Below are 26,211 nucleotides of genomic sequence, written 5' to 3' on the forward strand. Positions count from 1 at the left end.
TTTAATATAATCAAAATTATTCATTTTATTTCTTATAATCCTCTTTATCTCATATTTGGTCAAAAAGTCTTCTGTTTTTACAAAGGTCTACCAGTTAAAGTATTATGTGTTCCCTAATTTAGTTATGGTATATTTCTTTATCATACTTCATTTCTAATGCTGTAGTTGCCCATTCATTTATTACTTTAAATATGGGATCAATAGGAGATAGAATATTGATTTCTTAGCATTTTGGAATGTTTGTTTTTAATAAATTATCTAGTTGCTGAATACTTCAGAACAGGAGTGTCAACTTCAAATAGAAACTGGATTACTAAAACATCCTTAAAGATCACTGCAGGCTGTGTGTTGACTTAGAAAGTCACATTCTAACATTATTTTTACTGCTTTTTATTTGATAAATATATCCCAATTGCATCTGTTTCAGGCTTGACTTGGGAGTTGTTGAGCTACTTCTTTGTCATCTCTGCTCTGATCTACCACACATGGTGAGATTAGTGGCTTTGGGAGATAACGTAAATGTGTGTAGGAAATTCAAAGTGGAGAATTGTAGATAATGAGCAAGTAGAAAATTTAAAAAAGTGAAACCTAGTTCATCTAGTCTCGTAGCAGTTTGTACTCCACTTGTGGATTTGTAATCTAATATGTAATATATTTTTCTATAAACATGCCTCAATATCCCTACTATATTCTAGGTCTCTTGAGTAAAGAGACCCTGTTCTTTATCATTATGCTTCCATTCATAAAGCATTTAAGCCCAGTTTCATAGTAAGCACTTAGAATGAGTGTGATGAATGAATCAGATGAGATAATGTTTTTCAAATAAAAGCATTATTCATTTCTGTTCCTATTTCTCTTGAAGATCAATCTCATGTCAAAGTTATAATCAATACTTACTGAATTGCTTATCTCAGCATTACAGATGCTTCTTTTACTGGTAGTCTATCTATGCTTACTTATCTTGTGCAGTTTTAGTCCCCATACTTAGAAAATTCATTTATCCTCTGTCTACCTAACTGAAATTTTTCAGGGAATCTTTTAATAATCATGGTTACCATTGTATCTCCCCATGCTTAATGACCATCCACCTCCTTTGCTTTGATGATTTTTTTTATTCTTCCGATTCCATGTAAGTCATTGTTGGTAATATGCTGTGGATTTCTTATATTAGCTATGATTTTTTTTTCTTTTTGGAGGGGGAGGGAGTCATCTGTAGTTTAGAGTCTTCAGGGATGTTGGTGTAGAATGGAGAGCTATCAGAAGAAAGCATGAAATTATCTAGTAATTCATGAACTATTTTTTAATTGTAAGCTGCAAAAATATTTTAAGATAGCTCTTGTCTAGTGAAATTGTTTCCTTGTCCAAATTATAAGATTATATTAAAATATTATGTGAATGTTTAAAAGAGGCAGAATGGTATAGAAGATAGAGAAGTTGTCTTAGAGCAGCATTGGTGAAGTTTTGGCACACATGCCCAACCAGCACAGGGGGAGGTTCCCCCTCTTCCCAGCACCCAAGGAAATTTTTTGCATACCTCACCCCTCTATTCAGCCAACCAAAGTGAGTACTTCCTTTGTCCAATGCCTGGAGTGAAGCAAGGGATTCACAGGCAACTTGAAGTTGCAGTTCAGGCATGTGAACTTGAAAACTTTCACCAAAGCTGCCTTAGAGTGATAAAGACCTGATTCAATATGTTGTTCTACTGTCCATCTAGCCCTGGATGATCCATTTAATTTCTCAGTGACCCAGGCAAATCTACTTGACTATACATTGCAGACCATGTTGTAATCTCTATTGGTAGAAAGGGGGTTTCCCTACCAGCATTTCCCAGTATTAGTAAAATCAAAGGTCTTGTCCCCAAAATCCAAATCTCCAAAGACAGGTTTATGTCCTGTCCAGCTCACTAATGATAAACCCACATGAATGAAAATGAAAAAAATAAAATCAGGCTGATCCCATATATTATCTCCTTCTTTTTGAAAGAACAATTCAGTCTTTTTCCAGGATTCTCTTTGACATTATCAGTTAACTGAAAACTGGCAAAAGTTACAATGCCAGATGCTATCAATCCTAAGCAGTGATTCTGTTTCCTTGTAATCTTGCCAAGGTGGCCAGATGACAGGTTTTTTCCTGTTCAAAGTTAATGATCCTTTCTCTGATTTTATATTTTTCTCTTTCCTTTTTATGTGCACAACATTCATATCATTATTTGAAAAAATATATATGTGTATATATATATATACACATATATATTTCTGTTTGTGTGCTTAGAAGATGTGGAATTTAAGCTGTCTATCAATGTAATTTGAGGACGTAGTATGCTGCAGTGGAAACAGTGTTGGCTCTTTCAGAGTTAGAAGAAATAGTTTTGAATCCCATCTTTTCTGCTCTGGAAAGTGACTTAACTATTTGAATCTCTCATTTCATTATCCATAAAATAAGAGTGTTGTACTAAATAGTCCTTTATAGCTCTCTATCTATTTTGCTAACCAAAGAATATTATAAATTTAGTAAAGTATGTGTAAAATTGGTCTAGTAGTGTGTCAGCTGATAAAAAGGCTAGTTATGCATTGTTTTTCTTTTTCTTCTAAGAATGTATGAGTCATAACATATAAAATACATTGCTAGGGCTTATTTGGAAATAGTCATGCAATTCTATTCCAGAATATATGACTAAAGGCCCTTTTGGGGAGTAGGAAGAATGGTATCCCACTTAAATTCTTAAAATAATGAAAGAAGTCTGAAAAATGCTAAATGTTGTTAGTATGACTAATGTGCTCTGTGCACTTGTTGTTGTTTTAGATGTAGATTCTATTGAAATCCCAGAAAAGTAGCAAAAAAAAAATTTGAAAGTCATCCCATCTTAGATAACTTACATCAGCCACAAAAAATACAGAATGTATGGTGATTTGAATATCTACATTAATGTTGGCTGTGTTCTTTGATTGACCCAATAGATATACTGCCTCAATTTATGTGTATATGTATATAATACATATAATATGTAATATATTAATAAATACATAATGTATAATCAATTTAAAGACAGTTCAGTTTTGTGAGGTAGATTTTATAGGTATTCTATTTTTTTTTTTCAGTTGAAGAATCTGAGGATCAGAAAGAACAATTTGCCCATTGTCCAACAAATGGTAAGTGTCAGACATGGGATTTAAAGCAACAAAGTATTTCTATTATAAACTACATTGTTGAATATTGAAGTTTAGCTCATTATCTCAAGAGCATTCTAATTAATTAAACAAAAACACTGATACAGGGCTAGAAGAGAAAACATTGAATTCACTTTACTTGGGCTTCATTAGAAGTTGTAATTGCAACAGGAAGTACCATAATGCCTTTTATGTGATGAATTCTGGCAGGGAAGAGTCATCAGTCCATAATTTAAAAAGTAAGAGTATTTGTAGAAAGTTAGTAATATAAATTGCACACATGCTCACTACATTTCAGTGAATTTTAGGACAAGGTATTTCCTGATTTCACCACCTCCCTTGACAACCTTCATACCTTAGAATCTTCTTTTTATTTAACACATATTTTATGTTGTTCAGTAAATTGTTCTTTTGATTAATATTCCAAGAATTTTCAGTATGTAGTGAAAAATATAATTTCCTGGACCTTCTCATTAAAGGCTCATTGAAACTGACTACATTTGGACGTTGTTTCTCTTCTACTTTCCAGCAATGGAAGCATATTTCTAAGGATTTTTTTTTTCAAATAGCATTGATTCTTGACTATTTTTTAAACCAGGAAGAAGTTGAACCAATATTATATTTCATTTTTTCATCTTTCCATGCTGTGACTGCTATGTTGATAACTGAGGAAGGGTCTTCTTTTTGCACACCCCCGCCCCAATCAAATGGTACAAAGAACATAAAGGAAGAGAAGTGGCGATTTTGATACTTCCATGGATCTGTGATCTCAGTGAAATGAATACTCCCAGTAATACTTATTGTAGCCTTTTGATGTCTTCTTATCAATTTTGAATCCAGTACATTCCATCTACTAAATCTTCAATGGAACACCTACTCATTTTTGTTGGGAACCATTCTTTTGATCTTAGAGCAATGTTACTCTCTTCATTGATTATATTCTGGTTTTATTACTTGACCAGATCACCCTCTTTTCTGATTTTTAGATTTCTCTGTTCATAGCATAAACTGTCCACAAAATGAATCAACAGATACCAGGAGTTGTATGTCTCTTAGAACTACCCATCCATTTTCAATTAATTCTCATATGATATTTTTTGTGTTTGGGTTTTAAGGAATAGTCTTTTTGTATGGTTCTTTATACATACTGAACCAAAGTACTCTTCTTTTTATTAATCTCTCCTCACAAGAAAATAGAATAATAAAAGAAACTCTGAGTATTCCTTCGTCACTTATCCTATTCACATAAAATCAAATTATATATGTAATATCAAGTTGATCTGTGATAAAATGGATCTTCACAATACCAAAATTTACATACATTGTTATAAAAGAGATTTGCTAGAATGTGACTAATTTTAGTTTCCTCCTCTGTAAAATGAGGGAGTTAAACTAAATGGACTCTTAGGTCCTTTTAGCTGTCAACTGATGACCCTCTTTTTCCACGAAGTATGTTATGTCAGTGATATATTCCTGTTTTGTTGACATCATTTATAAAGGTACAATTCTGCCATGTTAATGGTCTTCAAGTCTTTGATCTCCGCAACCTAGTTTCACCCATTCGATTTAGGCTCCTTTGCTTAGATTGTCTTGTCCTGATCCATCACTGCAAGCATAAATCTTCTTTGTTACCATAGCATAATCAGTTTCCTTTTCGACTTATATCCATTGCTTTTAAAGTCTGTCATGCAGTTTGCTTCCTTAAGGCCATTGTCTTGGATTAGAAAAACATAGTTTGGTAAAATTACTTTCAACTTATATGAATATAATTTAAATTAAGTATCCATCACAGTTCCTACCATAGTGTTTAGCACATAGTAAACAATCATAATAGCAAATAGCCAGCAGTTTAATGCTTATATCTTATTTGATTCTCACATCTCTGGGAGGTAGTTGTAATTATATCCCCACTTTACAGATGATGAGGCTGGGACCAATAGAGATTAAATGACTTGCCTAGGGTCATACAGATTGTAATGTTCTGAGGCTGGATTTGAACCAAGGCCCTTCATAGCTTAAAGTCCAACACATTATCCCCTGCACTGCTTAAGCTGCTTATTTATTTATTAATTGGCTATGATCCTGTGATTACAAATAGTTTTCTTTCCACAACTGGAATTTTTAATTTGTGTATATTATGGATGTGTGAGGGAAATGGATCCCTTTGGTACTCTTCTGAAGTCCCTAGTCCCTTCACAAGATAAAGCTTTTAAATCCACAAAATAAAATTGATAAAATTACAAAGAAAATTATGTCAAAATAAAAGTTTATGGATTTACCAGATTGCCATCCACAACCTCACATAAACTCTCATGGTGGTAGGATTACAGCTAAAAGGACTGTGTTCTCCTTGGCAATTGGCAGAAGCCTTACATTCTCCCCACTTCCACCCTCCTCCTTTTCCCTACCCCACTGGTGCCAGGAAGGTACAAGTATTCAGAGGTGCCTCTTCCCCCCCAACTGCAAGACAACTGATAGATCATGGCCAAGGGCTTTGTTCTCTAAACCAGATTCTGCTCACAGATTTTTGGCATCTGGATCTGCATAGAAACAATCAGAGCATTGGCTCACATTTTTTTTTTCCCAGAGACTACACTTTAAAGGTCAAATTGGTTTCTGAGTAAGTGGAAGTGAAAATGAATCTTTTATTTTTCCACATGGGAAGATCCTTTTATCATACTTTAAACATTTTTTTTCTTCAGATCATCCAGCCTTGGTATATTGGTATGTCTGTGCATATTTGTCATCATAGTCTATGTTAATTACAGATTAGTAAAATTACTATTCTGGTCCACATATCCTTGCTAAGCAAAATCAAAGTTATTTTGAAGTGTTCCTGGGCAAACCGTTTAAACTCTTCAATGTTCTAGATAAGTCTCTAAGTTTCATATAAGCTAGTGCCCTGCATTGGTGAAGAGAGTTTCCTCATCAGGGTGTTCCTTGTACAAATGAAATTGTATGTATAATTCCTGTCCCCATCCATTAAAAATAATATTCTCTTATGTTAATCTTTATGTGAAAGGAATATAAATTATTTTTCTATAGTTGCAAATAGAATATGATCTGGCTTCAGTTAGAGCCATGTCACAGGGGAAATTAATTTTCCCCCTTAAGTCAGATGCTTATTGACTGGTATTCTGACTTAATCAGCATATATTGATAATTCTTTGTCAAATAAATCATAAGAAGGAAGACATTTCAAATTTTAACTTAATGGACCTTTTTAATTTAAGCATCTTACAAATTTACCATTAATTCCTCTGGCTTTTAGTTTTTTGCATTAGCATTTCTTTAAGGATTAATTATTTATAATGTCAGCATGCCTTCCTGCTAATGAAACTATAAAAGCATTAAACAATATTGTTGGATCCAAGTAAATCTGTCATTTCTCTTAATGAAAATGTGTCAGCCTGATTTGTGATTTTTATTTGTTTTCGCTTTTGGTTAAATTATTGTTCTGATTGGAAAGATACTGGATTCCAGGTAGAGTTCCACAGTGACCCAAAGAATGGGAGACTTGATTGGCCTGACCCTGGGGATTTCATGTAGAACAGCTGGGGTGTGGTGGAAGAAAAAAAAATCCTGGCATCTTCTTGTAGATTTTTTTGAGAATTTGTTAGGGCAGATCCATTAATACATGTGCTATCTAGTAGCTATTACAATTAGTGCCCCAATTGTTCTCTCTGCCTCTACTTCTTAATAGTTCCTGCAAGATGGACATCTTCTATGCCTGTGCCAGATTAATCTTCTTAATATATCAATTATATCTATCTTCCTTTTGTAAATCTTTACTATTTTTTCAGGGAAGGGAAGGCCTAGTGTCAGGAAGAATTCAAATCTGGCCTCAGACATTTTTAAGATGCATAACCCTGCACAAGTCATTTAATCCTGTTTGCCTTAGAAAACAGGTAAACAGCAAAATGAGCTGGAGAAGAAAATGGCAGACCACTCCATTGTCTTTGCCAAGAAAACCCCAAAGAAAGTCACAAAGTCTGACACAACTGAAAAATGACTGACCCAATTTCTCACTTTCTATGAAATAACATACAAATTCTTTATTGTGGCATTTTGTAGCTATGTATGTGGTTTATCTCACCAAATAAATTGTTCACTCCATGAGGATAAGGACCATGGCTTATATATCTGTATAATCTTTCTGCAGAAATGCCTTTTTACATTTTGGAGGATCTTCAATTTCAGGCAAAGGGAAAACATTCTACACACAGGCTTGAACTAAAGTATTTGAAGAATATTAATTGGTCAGTAAGACAAATGATGTACTGGAAGTGGTGAGATATTGGAATATGGGAACTAATTTGGAGACTAGACTGTTATCGTAGGCAGGAGAAGACCGTGGTCTAAATTAGGGAAATTGTAGTGGGAATGTAAGGAAGAATGACACATCATGACAATGGGATTGTTATTTTTGATAGATTTACCTTAATGCATTACATAGCCCATGTATTATGCTGTAATGGAGCTTTTTAATCTATTATGATAGAATAGACTAACATCCCTTTCAGAAATAAAAGGTGTTGACCTTTATACTTCCTTTTGAATGTTGTGCGTAAGATAAATGCATAATCAGGGTTTTTTGAAATGAGTGCATACCATATCCAAATTTCACCACAGAGTAAATTACATCTTCTGCCATATTCTGAGGTCAAATTTGGTTCCCACTGGATATACAATTACCTCATGAAATTTCTCCCCCTAAAGGAAGTTGAGCAATTTCTTTTTATCTCAAAGGGGTACTAAAATACATCTCGGTATATAGAAGATGGTAAAATTTGTATAGATATCATCTTATAAGCAAAATTTTTGGATCATAGATGACAGAAATGAGGGTTAGAATTTTAATATGTAGATTTGTTTTTAAGTACTCAGTCAAAGCCTTCTATCATGGCAAATGTGTGTGTTTTTTTTTTATTTTTTATTGTTCATGAGGTTCCACCTGAATGGAATTTCCTTTCCTAGTCTCTCTGCCCTCTGTATCCTGTGTATTCTTCAAAGCTCAGTCTGTGAATGATTTTATCTACAAAGTATTTCCTGAGGATTCTAGATTGCAAATATCTCTATTTTTTGACTGATCCTATTATCTCTATCATTATTTATAACTTTTTTAATGTTCTGCTAGTAATTTATAAATCATGGGTTTTTAAATTGAAAGGAGTCTGAAATTATCCAATCTGATGATCTCCTGACTAGGTCTAGAGGTCCAGTGACTTGCCCAGGTCACACAAGTCAAGTCAAGTTAAAAAGTATTCAAGTATCTACTATGTGCTAGACCACTGTACTAAATGCTTCAATCAAAAAGGAAGGTAGAAATATCCCCTGCATTTAAGGAGCTCACAACCAGGTCTTATTCAAATTTACTGTGATTTTTCCCCCTAATATACCACATCAGTCTCCTGTGGAGAACTTATTTATCTGACTTAATGTTTTTTTTAATGTTTATTTTTTTTCCACTTACAAGTAAAAACAATTTAAAATGTAAAAGAAATATCGAGTTCCAAATTCTTTCCTTTCATTCTCCCTGAGATAGCAAGTAGTTTGATATAGGCTAAACATTTCCAGATTTATGACTGTAGTTTTTGTATTTATCACAGCATGTAATAGAGCAGGTAAGCAGCTAACTCAAATCTTTTTGAGTTATTATTACCAATTGGTTGTTGTCCTTTGTACTTGAAGAGGACCAAAATGATGTCACTGGTAATATCCTTTGACTCACTCATGAATTTGATTTAAGTGAGGAAGAATCACACAGAATTGTTGATTTCACTTTTTTTAGAGTCATTGAAATCTAGTGGCAAGATAAAAATCAAGATATCTGGTGATGGTCTGGAAGGCAGTGGATGAGATTGTCTTCTTTAAGGGCTCCACGGTTACTACTTCCACCACCTTCAGGGTGGATGGAACCTATTGTTCTCATCTACTTCTTTTCTCTGGAGAAATCTTCATGTGCTAGGGGTGAACATGACCTAAGTCACTGAGAGGTTTAAACCCTCAACCTAGTTTATCCCAAATTGTCTAGACAGTTTTCCAGGTTGTGGGCAGTGCACATGCTATCGCTTCTTGGAGGCACAGGTGAGAGTTGGGTGACAGTTGAACACAAAAGGAGAAAAGCAGTCCCCAAAAGGGCTCGAGAAACTCTTACACCAAAAGTACTAGTCTTCCCTGACCACCCTGTTGTATACCCTTTATTATTATTTATTACCAATAAATAATATAAAATGAAGACAGTGAAGTAGAATTTGAGAATAAGTGTTACCTGATGAAAAATATGAATGAAAATGTTTTTCATAATTAGCCAAAAATAAGATTCAACTCACTTCTTTAATATGTGTGTGTACATTTATATGTATATGTTCAGATTCTATTTTGAGTCACCTTCAATTCACATTCTACAGAAATCATGGTGTTCTGTAATGCCTAGCTGAAGATAATTACTGGGAGGATATTGGGGTTTGTTTCCCTTTAGAATATTTCATTAAAAATCTAACCTCAAATATCTCTATAGAAAACTAAACTTACATCTAAATTAATCACAGTACAACTGACACAATAAAACTATGATCCCACATATAGCCATCAGAATTTTTTATTCCATCTTTTACTTTTACTTTTTAATAGTTTTATTGATATAGTCTGTTTTATACCACTTATATTTCATCTTTCCTTCCATTAAGAATCTTCATATTTCCCCTCCTAAATAATTATTCCATATTTTAATGAGCTAAAAAGGAAGGAAAATAGTATAGCAAATTAACAAATCTGACATGTCATTTTCTTTTTAAATGTTTTCCCCAGATTATATGTGGGTACAATTTTTAATAATCATCTTCTGACATTCTGTGATCCATATTCTCTCTTTCCCTCCCAAGTCTTCCCTTTCTCCAAGATGTTATTATATTATACATATTTCTATGTTCATCATGTTGTGAAAGAAGACACATATTGCTTACATTAGAGAAAAAATATGCAGGAAATAAAGTGAAGAACAGCATACTTTAATTTGTATTCAGACTTTGTCAATTCCTTCTGTAGGAATGGATAGCCTGTTTCTTCTTGTGTCCTTTGTAATTGTCTTGTATCCTTGCATTGCTAATAACAGTTAAGCCATTCACTGTTGATTATTGTACTTCATTGCTGTTACTGTGTACAGTGTTCTCCCAGTCCAGCTCACTTCACTTTGCATCACTTCCTATAAGTCACTACAGGTTCGTTGTGATTATCTTGTTTATCATTTCTTATGGCACAATAGTATTCCACTACAATTATATTTCACAATTGGTTCAGCCATTCCCCAACTGATGGATATCCTTTCAGTTTCCAGGACTTTACCACCACTAAAGAGCTACTGTAAATATTTTTGTACAAGTAGGTCCTTTCTCTCAGTCTTTGATTTCTTTGAGATACAGAAGTAGTAGTGATATTGCTGGATCAAAAAGTACACAGCATGATGGCCCTTTAGGCATAGTTCCAAATTGTCCTGCAGAATGATTATATTAGTTCACAGCTCCACCAACTGTCCCAATTTTTCTATATCCCCTCAACATTCATCATTTTCCCTTTTGGTCATATTAGTTTGATAGATGTGAGATAGTACCTCAGAGTTATTTTAATTTGCATTTTTTAATCAATAGTAATTTGGAGATTTTTTTCATATCAGTAAAAACAGTTTTAATTTCTTCATCTGAGTATTTCCTGTCCATATCCTTTGATCAACTGTCAATTAGGGAATGTTTTGTATTATTTTCTTATATATATTGTCTCAGTTCTCTATATATTTGAGAAATGAAGACTTTGACAGAGAAATTTTAAATTTTCTCAGTTTGTTTTCTCCCTTCTATTCTTCTTTGTATTGCTTTTGTTTGTGCAAAACCTTTTAAATTTAATATAGTCAAAATTATTTACTTTATATCTCATTGTTCTCTATGTCTTGTGTGGACGTAAATTCTTCATATATACACTATATATGATAAGTAAAGTAGTGTATGTTTCTCTAATTTGTTTATAGTTTCATCATTTTTTAAAAATCATGTATCCATTTGACTTTATTTTGGTATATAGTGTGAGAAATGCTCTGTGCCTAATTTCTGCCATACTGTTTTCCGATTTTCCTAGCAATTTTTGTCAAATGGTGAATTATTTTTCAACAAGCTTGGGTCTTTGGTTTTGCCAAATGGTAGGTTAATGTGATCATTTAATTGAGTACCTAATCTATTCCACCGGTCTACTATTTTGTTTCTTAGTCAATACCAGATTATTTGATCGTTGCCATTTTTTTAAATACAATTTGAGATCTGGCACACTAAGCTAGCTTCCTTTCTTTTTTAAAAAAAATTAATTTCCTTGACTTTCTTGATCTTCTGTTCTTCGGGATGAATATTATTATTATATTTTCTAGCCCTCTGAAATATTTTGGGTACTTCATTTGGTATGGCACTGAATAAGCAAATTAATTTAGGTAGAATTGTCATTTTTTATTATATTGGTTTGGCCTATCCAGAAGCAATTGATGTGTTTCCAATTGTTTAGATCTGGTTTTATTTGTGTAAAAGGTGTTTTTGTTTGTTTTTGTTTTTGTTTTGTTTTTGTGGTTTTTTGTAATTGTGATTTTAGAGTTCCTGGGTTTATCTTGACAAGTGTACTCCTAGGTATTTTATATTGTCTACAATTAATTTAAATGGGATTTATTTCTATCGTATGTTGTTTTCTACATTCATTCTCACTTTTTCAAAAACAGATGAGATGTCTCTTCTATCTCTTTCTTGGGACAAAATTTGTTTATTAAAGCTATTAAAGCATTCAGTTTCAAATGTTATTGTTCTTTCTATTTATGTTTGTAGAGCTATTATAGGCATTTATTTTTTCCTTGTCCTGCTTATTTTATTTTATACAAGTTAAGGTCTTCCCATCCTTCTTTATATTAATCACTGTTTCCTGTAATAAAATAACGTTCCATTGCACTCTTATTATAATTCTCTGCTCGTAAAAAATTGCAGTTTTAACTATTTTGATATGTATGGTACTTTCTTTTCTATCATTGACTTCCTTGGAATAGGTAATTAATAGAAGGATCTCTAGATCAAAGAGCATGGACATTTTAGAAACTTTCTTAGGACAATTCCATTTGTTTTGCAGAATGGATAACCTACCAATAGTGTATTTATGCATCTGTATTTCTATGACACCTCAAAAATCTGAGTCCTATTTTCCACGTCTCTTCCAATTTGTGGAATTGAATATTGATTCTTAAAAAAATAATTTTTATGACAGAAGACAATTTAGGATCATGAAGAGTGCTCCACAGTTTTTCTGAAGCATTTTATCCTGATTACGGTTCTATCTGTAATACTTAATGAGATATTTAATTGCTGTCTTAATTCAATCTACTGTCCTTCCAAATGTGTCCCTGAGTCTGCCCAGCAGGAAGTTTTTCTCTCCATTTCCATGTATTTTTCCTGTGTGAGTGGTTAGATTATTATCTTTTGAATGACCTTGTATTTCTTTGAGGAGGAATCTGTGGTTTACTGAGACTTAATTCAATCATCACCCACAAACAAATAACTAAAGTTCTTCAATATCTATAGAAAATATATGTGTGTGTGTATGTGTATAGACATGTTTCCCCATTTGTGCTTTTAGAAGACCTCTGAGAAAATAGCAAGTGCTGTTGGAAGACATAACTGCCTCATCTGATGTTGATAAGAGTAGGATAATTGAAACAAATTATGTTGTTGACTCCATCAATAAATTTTATATAATCTTAATATATTCAGGGGAAACAATTTTACTCTAGCTCGTTCCTAGTGTGTCTATACATAGTTAATTATTTTGGAAATAACATATACTGGTAACCAATTGTTTCTTATTTATTAAGATAATAAACTTAATTTCTTACATTGTTCTCTATTCACCTTTCCAACTCTTTTTGACTTTATTTTAGAAGAAACATATGACCATTACTGGGTCTGTATCCCAAAGAGATCATAAAAATGAGAAAGGACCTGCATTTACAAAAATATTTGTAGCAGTTCTTTTTTTGGTGGCAAAGAACTGGAAACTGAGGGGATGTTCATCCATTAGGGAATGGCTGGCCAAATTGTGGTACATCTTGGTGATGGAATACTATTGTTCTATAAGAAATGATAAGCAAGATGATTTCAGAAAAAGCTGGAGAGATCTGCAGGAACTGATCCAGAGTGAAATAAGCAGAACTGAGGGAACATTATTCATAATAATAACAATATTGTATGATGATAATCTGTGAAAACTTGACTACTCACCATAATATAATAATCTGGACAATCCTCAAAGATTTATGATAGGGAATGCTATCCACTTCCAGAGACAAAACTATTGGAGTTGGATGGATATGGATCAAAGAATTCATATCAGTGGATTTACAGTTTTATTTTGAGGTTTTGGTTATGTGTGAGTTCACTCTTATGACAGTGAGCAATATGAAATTGTGATTTACATTAAAATAAAAAGTAAAAGGAAGATATGAAAACTCTATTATCTATAAGCCTTCTCCAGCTTTCTTGTTGTAGTTCTGAACAGTATTTTCTAATATAAACATTGTCATTTTCCATGTGCCTATTTTTTGCAATGAAACTGTATAATTAGAATCTGCTCCCCAGGACTCTAAATCACAGCTTCCCATGTTCCTTCTCACATCACATCCTCAAGTTTTCAAGATAAAGTTTGTGTGACCCCTCCCCTCATTCTTTTTTCCCCAGCTAATGCAACTGGGAAAATTTTTCTTTACCTATGTTTTTTCTTTTGTTCTTATTTATTTTACTTCAAGTGATTTTTAATAAATCTTATAGAATACAATACTTGGAATAATTGGATGTTAATTCTTAACTTATAAAACCATTGAATAAAAAGGTATATATCAATGTGATTTGAAGGAACTGTCAGTTTTCCATATTACTACTACTTTGCTTGAAATATGAGCACAAATGTCTATCATAATTGTTGTATTCTTTTTATTTATAAGCATTATATGTATTCCAAGGTGAGATGTATGTACTATGTAATTATGGGAAATTTTGTTACTTTTGGGCACACAATGAAGCCAACTCCACCAATTCCTTTATTTACCTCTCTTGTGTGATAAGATGCATCCTTTCATTTTGTTGTGGTTTATCTCTATTTCTTCTTTGAATTATAATGAAAAGATTGATTTTTATGTGAAAGATTTCTTCCAGTAGCTTGTTATTTTACTCATTGGGCAAGGATCTCTTTTTTTCACATAGCTATACTTAAATTAATGTTTATTGACAATCAAAAACCTTTCTGATAATGAACTCTGGCTTGCCTCTTTCCACTGTCATCCCTATGGAAACTGTACTGGGACAAAGAGGACTGAGAATCATCTTAAATTTCTATTTGTTTCATGAGTTGCCATAGTTAACCTAGTAATAATCGGCTTTCAAAAATTCTTAGGTAGCCACCTAACAGGGGTCAAGAACTGTCACTATGGATGACCATGTATATTTTTCAGCTTAGTGGAATCTGGCAGAGGTTCTGCTCTGTTGGCATAGCATTCAAAAACTCAGGCTTAAATTCCTACCATGATGAGGCATTGGCATAAAACTTTGCTAGAGGCTTAAATCTTATAAAAACGTCAATTTGTTCACCATTTTAAGCCTTCTACTTTACTCAACTCATGTCAGAATGCACTTAGCATTAGTCTGACTGTTCAGAGAAAAATCCTACTGTGCCCAAGTAGCAAACAACCTGTTAGTCTTAAAAAAAAACCAGCTTTCTTCAGAGTAAACATTGAAGCACATGACAGATTCAATTTGGTATGCATCCAGTAGTGTTTTGGAGTGTTTCCAACCAGGTGTCTTATTTAATACGTGGTATTCAGAACTAATATCTAAGTATTTGTACTAAATTCCAGTTTTGGACTTAAATGAGAGAGCCAGGCTGATAAAACACTTGTCTCAGAGGATATATTACAAAACTCACTTAATGAAGAACCATACTGTTTTCTTTAAGGTTGTTTCAAAGACTCAGCATTTTATAGCTACAAAAACACTTAAGTATTACTGACTTCAATCCCCTTTCCATTGGCATATTGGGCTAAGAGTTTGGGTAGCATGTTTTTAGAGATAGAGATTGGGCCTGAAATTTGATTGACATAGGGAGGGGACTGAGTTTTTGACAATTGTGTTGGCTAATAAAAATTTCACAAAATTACTCAGAACTTGGAAGACTTTGAGTATGAACTTAATGGGCAACTGGATATTTGTTGGGCTAGCAAACTAGAAGAAGCTCATCATTCCGCTCTTCACAAGGCGATAAACTGGAGCCACAGCTTCTTTCAGACACCATAGACATCCTGAATCACTGAAGGATTTGATAAGCATCAGCAATATTATTTGGATAAGACAAAATCACAGATCCTCAAATATTGACGCAAGGGGTCACTCCATTCTTGAGAACTTTATAATCAAGTCAGCTAACAAACCAGGAAGGAAAAACTGTAGCTTCTCATTGTAAGGGTGAAACGGGGTTCATTTTTTAAAAAGGGTTGGACTTGATTATTTAAGATTTTGGTCTCCAGGAATCTAATTAATTTCAAAGAGATTTTATTTACAATTTATTTACAAAATTTAGAAAGAATGAAGCAAGAAATCAGAAAGAAGATAAGGTAAGATATCTAGCCTGAGCACTAAGTAATTTATCTCCAGCCCCTGGCTCAAAAACTAGGCAAGAGAGTTTCGTCCTCAACCAGATAGGCCTCAACCCTTGTAGCCAAGACCTGGGGAAGTCTCTTCAAAAAGAAATCCAGCAGTTAAAGGTCAGCTTTCATTCACTACATGTCAGTCCAGTCAGCAGATCCTTCTGCCCCTCCTCACCAGCATCAACTCAAAAGCATGAAGAACTGACATCCATGAGAAGTAGAAGTCCAAGTTGAACCCCACTCCAAGAAACCACCCCAAAACTGTATAGCACTCTCTCTTTTAAAGGCATTTTCTCTCCTGTCACTTCCTGGTCCTTCCCTTAATTTTAGGTCTACCAATCACAGTTGACACTCTGCTCTAGGACTGCCCAGAAGGCAGTCAGTCGATTCTGATTTGCCACTCACTATCATACACGTGGGTCACAGACATCCCACTTCATGATTAAGTGGGATATTTGTCATCTTTGTGATTGAATCTAAAAATAGGCAGGTCTCCGTACTTCACTTTTAAGTAGGGTGTTTACACTTATGGGAATTAAAATCTAAAAATAGACATGAGTTACAATTTAAGTCTTTACAATCAGAGGAGAGCCAAATCCAATCTTCACATCATCCATTCTGCTCCAGCAATCTCAGCTACATAAGTCGTCAATTTTATACAACCTTCTATATTTAAAACATTCTTATATAATTTTCTTCCTTGTTATTTTGTGATTTTTTGCATATTTTCTGAGGACTGTCAAGTTCATAATAAAATATGTTTATATACACATATGTATATGTGGATTAGAGTCACTTTTATTATATTAGGCTATATTTGGACCATATTTCTTTTCTGTTGAGCAAACTCCTTGTAGGGATTCCTCAGATTTTCTGAGAGGGCAACTACAAGGCCAACATATTATTCTTCTGACTAAGACATCAATGATGACTCAGATTATTGAAAGAATTTCTTTTCCTGTTGTTGAATACAATTAAAAAATAGATTCAAGTTATAAAAGGAAAAGTCAAGTTGCTATAGAAAAATCAATATATTCTTTATTGTATGAAAATCAGTTAAACGAATAACATGGTTAATAAGATGGAATGAATACAGACAGAGAGGATAAACGGATTTAAATCAGCATCACCTAGTGGAAGGAATATTACTTTTAGGTTCAGAAGTCCTCACTTTGCTTTCTAGTGTTGAAATTCGCTGCCTACATGAACATTGCCCAGTCATTTAAGCTTCCTAATCTTCAGTTTATTTGTATAAAAACTGAAAGTGGTTTTCTTTTATTTCCTACCACCTATCCCATGAAATTGGTGTAAGAAAATTATATTAATAATTCTTAAAATACTATGTAAATAAAAGTTGTTGTGGATAGTAAATATTCTCACCATAAGATTTATTTTTTTTCTTTTTCTCTGAGAGTAGTAGTTCTTAGCCCTCAGTTGATGAACTTTAAAAATAAGTATTTTAATAACTGTATTTCAATATAATTCACTTCCTCTGTAGTCCAATATATTTTGCTAGATACATTTAAAATATTATTCTGAGGAGTACCTAAGCTTTTCCCAAATTGCCAAAGGAGTCTATGGCACAGAAAAGTTTAAGAAGCCTTCCATATTGGAACATACAAGAAAAAATCATCTAGACAGTCATTCTGGAAGATAAAAGATTTATCTTTGCATTCATTTGGGAGGTAATGTTTAAAGAGAGAGACCATTATGTTATCGAAGAATTTCATGATAATTAATTATTAACCATCAGTTTCATAGCTAACAAGATATATTCATCTATCTCTTTAGTTATCAAATAGTCTATATACCCATATGTTATGTACATACATCAGAAGATATTATATATAGGAATTCTTTTATTAATTAAATTTCTGTTTCTAGTGCCTGGCACATAAGTCCTTAACAAATACTTTGTGTTATGGATATATATGTATATACATGCATACACATATATACATAGATCATGTATATATGTGTGTTTGTACATATATATATATATATATATATATATGGAGAGACAGAGAGAAACATGCACTACTAATATGTTGCCATGTCCACCATTTTGCCCTACTTCATCAACCCGAGCTTTTAAAACTGCAGTCTTTGGTAATTTCTTAGTTATTTTAAAACGTGATTTTATTTTTGATCATTGTTAAATGTGAGTTTTAGTAGTATTTGAGTTTAATTAGTGCTTGGAAAACTTGATCTTGGCAAGATGTATAAGTTATAAAATTCTTCAAGAGTGCTGTATGTCATTAATGTTTAATTCTAATATTGCCCTAGGATATAAAACCTGTAGTTTCTCATATTAAAGAAAATACTCTGGAGTTTCAGAAGGGCTAATTGACAGGACTATATGTTTAGATTTCCAATGGATTTGAAATAGTCTGTTAGAATAACACCTATAAAATATTCAAATAAATAAATACAAATATAATATAAATAAATAAAATAAAATATTCAAATAAAGTTAGGATTTTTTTCCTCTCCAAAAGAAATGTCTTCAGTGAAATTGTTCACTCTTATTTGGTATAGGTGCTGCCAGTGGTGCCCTATTTCCTACTGCACATGTGAATAAGTTTAAAAATAAACCAATAGAAATCATTGCAAATTTTTCATTTGTATGTGAAAAAGGGAAATTAAATTTTGCGACAGTCTCTGTTGCTGTGGTCACTTTTATAAGAGCAGAAACTAAAAGAAACTTTACTCCCATCTTATTTGTCAGCAAAGAAGTATTATATCAGGAAACAGATGTGCAGCTTTTCAGTTTTTAAAAGAGAAAAACAACTCACATATTTGTTTATTACATCATATCTCTTGATTATGTGTGTGTGTGTATGGGTATGGGTATGTATGCCTTCCCATTAAGGGAAATTCCATCCTTCCTGGAATAATAAATTCCCCCAAACAATGTGAATTAGTGGTGAATTGATAGTGAAAATACGTCCCTCCATCCTTCATGTAAATTTTGAATTAAAATGTTTTCTGTAACCATGTTTAAAATGTTAATGTTTGCACACTATAAATGCTTTTGATCATACATTCAGGGGCATTTTTCTCCTATTCTTGAAATAGATCCAAGGGATTTTAGGAAGTATGATTGCTTTCTCCAAAGATAATTTTTCATAGTTTAGTCTGATAGCATATTGGAATAATACCAGTAAAAATGCAGAACTGTAATATTCCTAAAGTAATCTTTTTGATTTGTGTCATTCGAAACATTTCAGTCACTATTTTATGATTGGTAATGATGCATCCTGTTACCTGTATGCTTTGTTCCTAGATCTTTGGGGCTCAAAATAGTCACAATTTTTAATAAAACAATAAAACACCTCTATCTATCAGAAAATAATACTATCTTCTTCAAGGTGTGCAATTTTTTAAAACAGTACCTCCAGAATCTATAGAATCAAAAATAGTTTTTCAGCCTAATTTAAATGCTTTTTCTACTGATTGTAGGGTCTTTGTTTTCTGAAAAGCTAACTTGCAAAAGCCATTTGCTTCCCAATGGAAGAAAAAATTAATATACCTATAAACAATTTGATTTCAATGGTGACAAAAAATTCTTGCTCTTCATAAAAATGCAAAAACTACTTACCTGATCCACAATTCAGTTCAATTTGATAACTACTTATTTGCTAGGCTTTGAGGTTAGTTAAAAAATGAATGATTTTGTCACCCCACCCCACTCTGTCAAAGAGTTTATAGTATAATGGGCATGGGTGAGGTAGAGAAGGGAGAACATCTTTACCTCTTTGGTGGCCATGATTATTAGTTACCCTGAGAGCAGAGAATTATAAGTAATAGGGGACACTCTCCCAGGTAATGTGGCAGAGTAGAGAGAACAGCAACTCTTTATCCAAAACAAGCTTAGCTCCATATTACCTCTGACACTACTTTGGTCACCTTGGGCCACTTACCCATCTTTGACCTTGGTTTTATCAATGCAAAATGAAAGGATTAGACTAAAGTCTAATCTGAGGTCCCTCCTTGCTCCAGATCCCCTCAATCTTGTCTATGTGAATTTGCCTTTGCTAGCCCATAAGGACTCTAAGGAATAGCAATGGCTCCTTTGCAAGAGAAATGCTGGAAATTTATCATCTCATCTTGAGAAAATAGAGATCTCAGAGAAGTGAGACAACTTCACTGAGGACACATAGACACTGTAAAAGTTAGGATTTGTTCCCAGGTGTACTTTTACTGTAAATCTAGTATTTTTTTCATGTCTACTACACTGCTGTTCTCCTCATCTTCTCAATCCTAAGAAAAACAAATAAACAAAAAACAGTTTTGACTCATTCAGTAAATTCACCTATTGTCCTATCTTTCACCTTTCCTTCCTTGCCATGAATGAAGAACTTTCCTATAGCCAACACATCCAATTCCTTATTCTCTCTTCAAAACTTTGCAATCAAGTTTCAATAGAGACTAGCTTCTATGAGGTCACCAGTTCCTTCTTTATCACCAAATGGTCTGATTTAAAGCTTAGAAATCATATGATTCAGGATTTCTCAATGTGTATTTTATAGACCCCATTAGCAGTATGGTGAAGCCTTTAAGCCCTTTCTCAGAAAAATAATGTTTTAAGTTCAATAAATAAAATACGGATAAAAACCCCAATTATATTGAAATGCAGTTATCAGAACATTGTATAAAGAAGTTCAAAAACCATCCATTAAAAAACTCTCATTTAATCTAAGTGCTTCATTTTGAGAAGAGAGAACTAAGGCATCGAAAGTTTAAATGATTTGCCCACGATCTCATAGGCAAACAGCAGAGGCAGGACTCAAATCTAAGTCCACCAGCACAATAGCCAATTTTCCCCTATGCCTTCTTGTATCTTAATGATCTTAGTACAGCCCTGAAATCTTTTAACATATACTTTTTATTTCCTTGCCCTCAAATATAGTATTGAGGTATGTATTAGGAATCCCTGAGCAAAGAACTCAAGACATTAAAACAAAAAGTAGTATTTCTATGACTACTACTAATTAAAGTCAGAGCTTCTGGTGAGTAAGGCTTTAGATTTTAAGCCCCTTGAGGGTAAGGACTGCCCTTTGCTGTTCGTTGTTTCTCCCAAATAGCATACTTCATGGCATATAGTAGGTACTTAAGAAATGTTTAGTTAAATAATGATATTTGAAACTCAGATTTCATTTTCTTGACCAAAATTTAAAGTATCAGAATGAGAAGTTTTTGGTCAGGTACATGTGTTCTGATAACTGCATAACAGTGTTCTGATAACTTCATTTCAATATAATTGTTTTTTTAATTCATAAGTATTTTATGTATTGCACTTAAAACATTTTTTTTCTGAAACAGTCTAAAGACTTCACCATACTCTTAATGGGGTCTATAATATAGACAAAAAATTAAGAATTACTGGATCAAAAGATTTCTAAACTCTAAAACAGATGCCTCAGAAGGCTTGATAAAATGTATTTTCATGTAATTTTGAAATTCAAATTAAAAGGAATTTAGTAGAAAATGAAGTGGATTTTGTTGATCGTTGCGTACTCAGTAAAATAAATATCATAGAATGTAGCTACCACATGTGTTGTCATACTCAGGAAGACTCATATTAGGAATCCTTAGAAGCTCAGAAAGAAAAGTCAAGGAAGTAACTAGAAATTTATTGCCCCAGATGCCTTGATGAGGTTCTAAGGTACTTACATCTTTCTAGCTCTAAATATATGATCTTTTGCACCATCAGTAGATCTGATAAACATGTCATCTATACTTTTATCACAGTCATTGATAAAAATGTTAAACTGAGGAAGCCTACTGATATTTAAAGATCAGAGATTTTTCTTTTTAAGATGTGGCAATGTTAAGCAAGAAAAAGATGCAAAAAGGAAACTCCATTGACAAGAAGAAGATATATTTCCCCAAAATATTGACATTCAAACTTCCGGAACCTGTTATCACAGTATCATTCAAATGAAAGACATGTTTTATGAAACTCTATTAAATTTAGAAGCTCCTACACTGATTTTACTCAGCTAAGATTCATAATCCCCAAATGACACATAAGTAGGTAGTTGCCTCCTATGATGATATGGGTACTACAGGAGTGATTCATAGAGAATATAGAGAGAATCTAATGTGGACATGCACTAGCATGTGGCCAATAATAAACAAGACTTTTATTAAGAATGTTATTAAGAATAGCTGGGGAACCTTTTTGCTTCCCTTTCCATGGAGTCACTACACAGTTCTTGGGATTTCAAGCTTCCTATAGAACAGTGTTCAATTATAAAAAAAAAATCCTGAATTTTGATGCCTTGTATAATTTATTTCAGACAAATTCACAGATCTCTGAAAAGGTGGGGAGAGAGGATCATATCATTTTTCCACCTCTTCCACCTACTAAAGGATTCTGTCACTTTATTAATATAGTCCACTTCTGTTCAACTGAAATACTCAAAGATCCATATGGACAGGCATTTTATTCAAGTCATAAAACAAGGTATAGTTTCTGCATAGTTAAGCCAAATGGTCATTGTCTATATGTTTGATTGGGTTCCTAAGACTCCTGAGTCAATTGCTTGTAACCAGCTCAATTGTATCATATGGTTGGCTACATATAGACAATATAGGTTGCTGTTGTTCTTAGTATATTCCTTACTCCTCTTTAGAGGCTGAACTAATTCTTGTTTCTCCTTTATCTTAAGGTGGTATCCATTGCCTTTCATTATAATTATTCTTCTTAACTCACCTCCCCTTGGTAGGAGGCCAAAAAAAATGCTACCTAGCGTTTATGTCTTTTGTTTGTATGGAGATAGATATGTTTTCTACCAGCTTGTTGCCTCCCCAAACGGTTCTTATTTAGCTGTTTAATCTTTTATAATAAATCATTCTCCCCAGCATCTTACTCATTTTCCTTACATTTCTCTGAACTTTATCCAGTTTTTCTACACTTTGTGGATAATGAGGGACCAAGGTCTGTACACCAGGTGCAGACTCCCCAGTTCTATTCTAAGAAGGGGTTATTACCATGTTTCTCTCTCCTTTGCTATGATGCCTTTGCATTCCCTGAGGTATTCATTATAGTGATCCTTCTTGTCTTTACATGCACAAAATAAAGCATGACCAAATCAATCCCATCCTCAGTCAACTCTTCTAGTTTATCCTTCTCCCATGGGTAGAGTACTATTCATTCTCTCTCTCTCTCTCTCTCTCTCTCTCTCTCTCTCTCTCTCTCTCTCTCTCTCTCTCTCTCTCTCTCTCTCTCTCTCTCTCTCCTCTCACCCTCCCTCAATTTAACTTGCTTATCCTGACTCATGACCCCATTCTTCTGGTTATTTTCCATTTTCTCACTTTATCTTAATTTGGACCACCATCTAGCTCTTCCCAAATTTTGTTCTGCATGCCAGCAGCAGCCTTTGCAATTCTCCTTGTGATTTCTGGCTTTTCTCAATCTAATAGGCTGCATATTTCAAATCTCTATGGAAAAATACCTTTGCTTGTGTCTCTAGTCTATATTTTTAAGGTGATGATTAAAATTGATTGGCACCATGCTTTTTAAGTTTGAAACTCATTTTATTCAAGTTGTTTAAGAAAAGAAACTATATTTGATGTACAATAAAATATTCAATGCATTTTTATTCATATATCATGAATAAAATTAAGATTATGACAATTATAAAGCCCAGGTGAAGTAAGACATTGCTACAGTTTAGTAATGAATACAATTGTGGTAATATGGAATGCTAGCAAGTGCATATTTCAGCATTTCCTTTTCTCAGGAGTATTGGTGGATATAAAGTAGTGGAATCAAAGACCAGAAAATTCAAATGGAGAAAGAATAACAAGAGGCTTAAATATAAAGCAAGGGGGAGTTATGGAATATTTTTAAGCAGGTAATAACATAATGCAGCCATCGAGAAGATAAACTCAAAGGAAATGTATAGCATAAAGTAATGGGAGACTAGAATAAGTTGCCTGGCTGTGGAAATAAATTACCTAAAAAAGACTGAACTGGGGTGATGGCAATGGGAATTGGGGGGGGGGGAAATGATGGATTATAGATTTTAAAGGAAAAATTGAATTAATTTGGTGATCACACAAGGAGGAGAATTAAAGATAAATGTGTTTCCCACCATTTTTGAATGGAAGAATGTTGGTATCAGGAGAGTTTCTATGAAATAGGGTAAGGAGAGATGAACTAGGAAATAAAAGAGATGACAAAATTTAAATTCTAGTTTTGGTATTCACTAGCCTGGTGATTATAGGGAAGCCATCTAAGTGGTCTGAGCTATTGTTTTCTAATCTATACAATGAAATTAGCAATACTTGTATTTACAATTTACTGAATTATTAAGTGACTATTTTGTTGAAAATATGAGTTTGAGATTCTGGCCAGATAACCTAAGTTGTAATGTCTGTCAGGTAGCTAGGACATTGGGTTCCAGGATAGAAGAGGAGCACAGAGAAAGCTATTATTTATAGGTAGAGTATTGGACATCTACACAAATCTGAAAATTGATTATTAAGGTAAGGGGAGTGGAGTAGAGACCATTATGAATTATTTTGACAAAATTGTTGTAAAAAATAGAGGATAGTAAAAAAAGGGACTTGATGTTTCATTGGAATTTTTCTTTAGGATGGAAAAGCCTCTGCATGTTTATTAGAAAGGAAGAAGCCAGCCTGGAAAGAGGAGAGTTATGAGCAAATAAATTCTGGAAGAAAGGAGGGAGAAGTAATGGGGGAAAGGTCACAGGTTGAGGAAAGGGAAGTTGAAAAAGTTCGAACTGGTTAACTCTTGGAAAAAAAGGAAATGAGTGCAGGAATAAGTAAGATTAGAGTGGAAAGGGGTATGAATGTAATAGTCACTGTGAAAAGTGAGACAAGAATTCAGCAACAGATCAATGAAAAAACTAACAAGCTCTAGTGAAGCCTAACTGAGGATCTTGAAAGACATGAATTTGTAGCAATCAACAGTTTGATGACTTTCTCCATTAGCATACAATATCCCAGGAGTTTGACTTGGAAAAAGAAGATATTGGAGATTAACTAGATGGAGATGAACACCATCCTGATGCAAAGGTTAGAGAATTGACTTGCAAAGGTTAGAGAATTGAGGAATGCTAAGGGTGCAAAAAAGGGTATTATCAAAATATCTGACCATAGAGTGCAGCATGTGTAGGGTAGCTTGTGAAGCTAGTTTGTACAATGATATAGGTGATATCTTTTGACTTTTGCATAAATTGAATGCAAATGAGGCAGTTTTAAAATGGTGTCAACTTCACTCTGTCCTTCAGAGTCATTGTCCAGTGGCAAGAGTCATGATAACTGGTGATGGTTTAGGATGTAGTGGATAACTTTGACTTCTTCCATGTCTAACTGAACCGTAAGCTCTCTACAGTACCTTCCACTGCCTTCTTGGCTATTGGAATAAATTGTTCTCATAGATACTTCTCTACCTCACTGACAGGTTTGAAGTCAGCTGGTTACCTTCAACCTGGTTAAGCCCTCCTGCTAATACAGTTTACAAGGTGTGACTTCTGTGTATGCTACAGTTTTTTGAAGCCACACACAAGAGATGAGTGACAGGTGGTCACCAGAAGAGGAAAGCATCCCTCTGAGGTCTGGGCAAGTCCTTACACCAGAGGTTCTAGTCTTCCCTGGATATTTTGTACACCCCATTAAGCAAGTAGGAAGTTAGTGGATAAGACAGTTTAAGGAGGATCTGAGGTGACGCTTCTTAAAGATGATTATAGTAGCTACTGAATTTGTATAAATATATATATATATGTATATATAAGTTGTATTTTAGGATTTATAAAATCTTTTCCCATACATACTAGCCCCACGAAGTGCATAATATAAATAATGTTATCCTATTTTGCAAATGAAGAAACTGAGGCACAGAGCTGTGAAATAACTTGTTCTTGATCATAACTACAAGGTGAAGAGCAAATGTAATAGGTGTGAAAAAGAGAAATTGATAATTATGGTTCTTGCTATATGTCCTAGATGGTGAAGAGGATGGAGAGCTAGGAAGAGTTAGATTTCTCTTTCTCAAAGCTATTTCAAGAAAAGCAATTAATAATTGTATATTATTGTATACTATTGCTATTCATTTACTACCAGATATTAAGGCTTAAACTAAGAAAATAATAAGTGACTACCTTAAGCATGAATTGAGAGACCTCAGAGAACAGGGCATACAGAAATGAAAGAACAGTCAGTCACCTAACAAGTTAATTAAGCATTTTATTAATGTTAGGGTAAAGGATTTATATTAAGAAATCTAATCATATTCAGGCCTGGAGTCAGGAAGACTCATTTCTCTGAGTTCAAATCTGATCCTCAGATATTAACTGACTTTGG

General features: G+C 33.5%; 1 protein-coding gene across 4 annotated transcripts in view; it reads left to right on the plus strand.

Moving 5' to 3' along the window:
• Positions 1–26,211, plus strand: part of SEMA3D (semaphorin 3D) — a 242,136-nt gene that overhangs the window by 12,954 nt on the left and 202,971 nt on the right. For 3 of the 4 annotated variants that reach the window (XM_056799465.1, XM_056799464.1, XM_016426051.2), the window contains exon 2: positions 3,099–3,149. The exons of the other annotated variant lie outside the window; for it this stretch is intronic. Coding sequence is in view for 1 of the 3 variants with exons in the window: in XM_016426051.2 (XP_016281537.2) it covers positions 3,147–3,149 (3 nt within the window). In the remaining 2 variants the exon portion in view is untranslated. The remainder of the gene's footprint in view (positions 1–3,098; positions 3,150–26,211) is intronic. 4 annotated transcript variants of the gene reach the window in all.

This window comes from Monodelphis domestica, chromosome 5 (genome assembly GCF_027887165.1).
Source record: "Monodelphis domestica isolate mMonDom1 chromosome 5, mMonDom1.pri, whole genome shotgun sequence".
NCBI lineage: Eukaryota > Metazoa > Chordata > Mammalia > Didelphimorphia > Didelphidae > Monodelphis > Monodelphis domestica.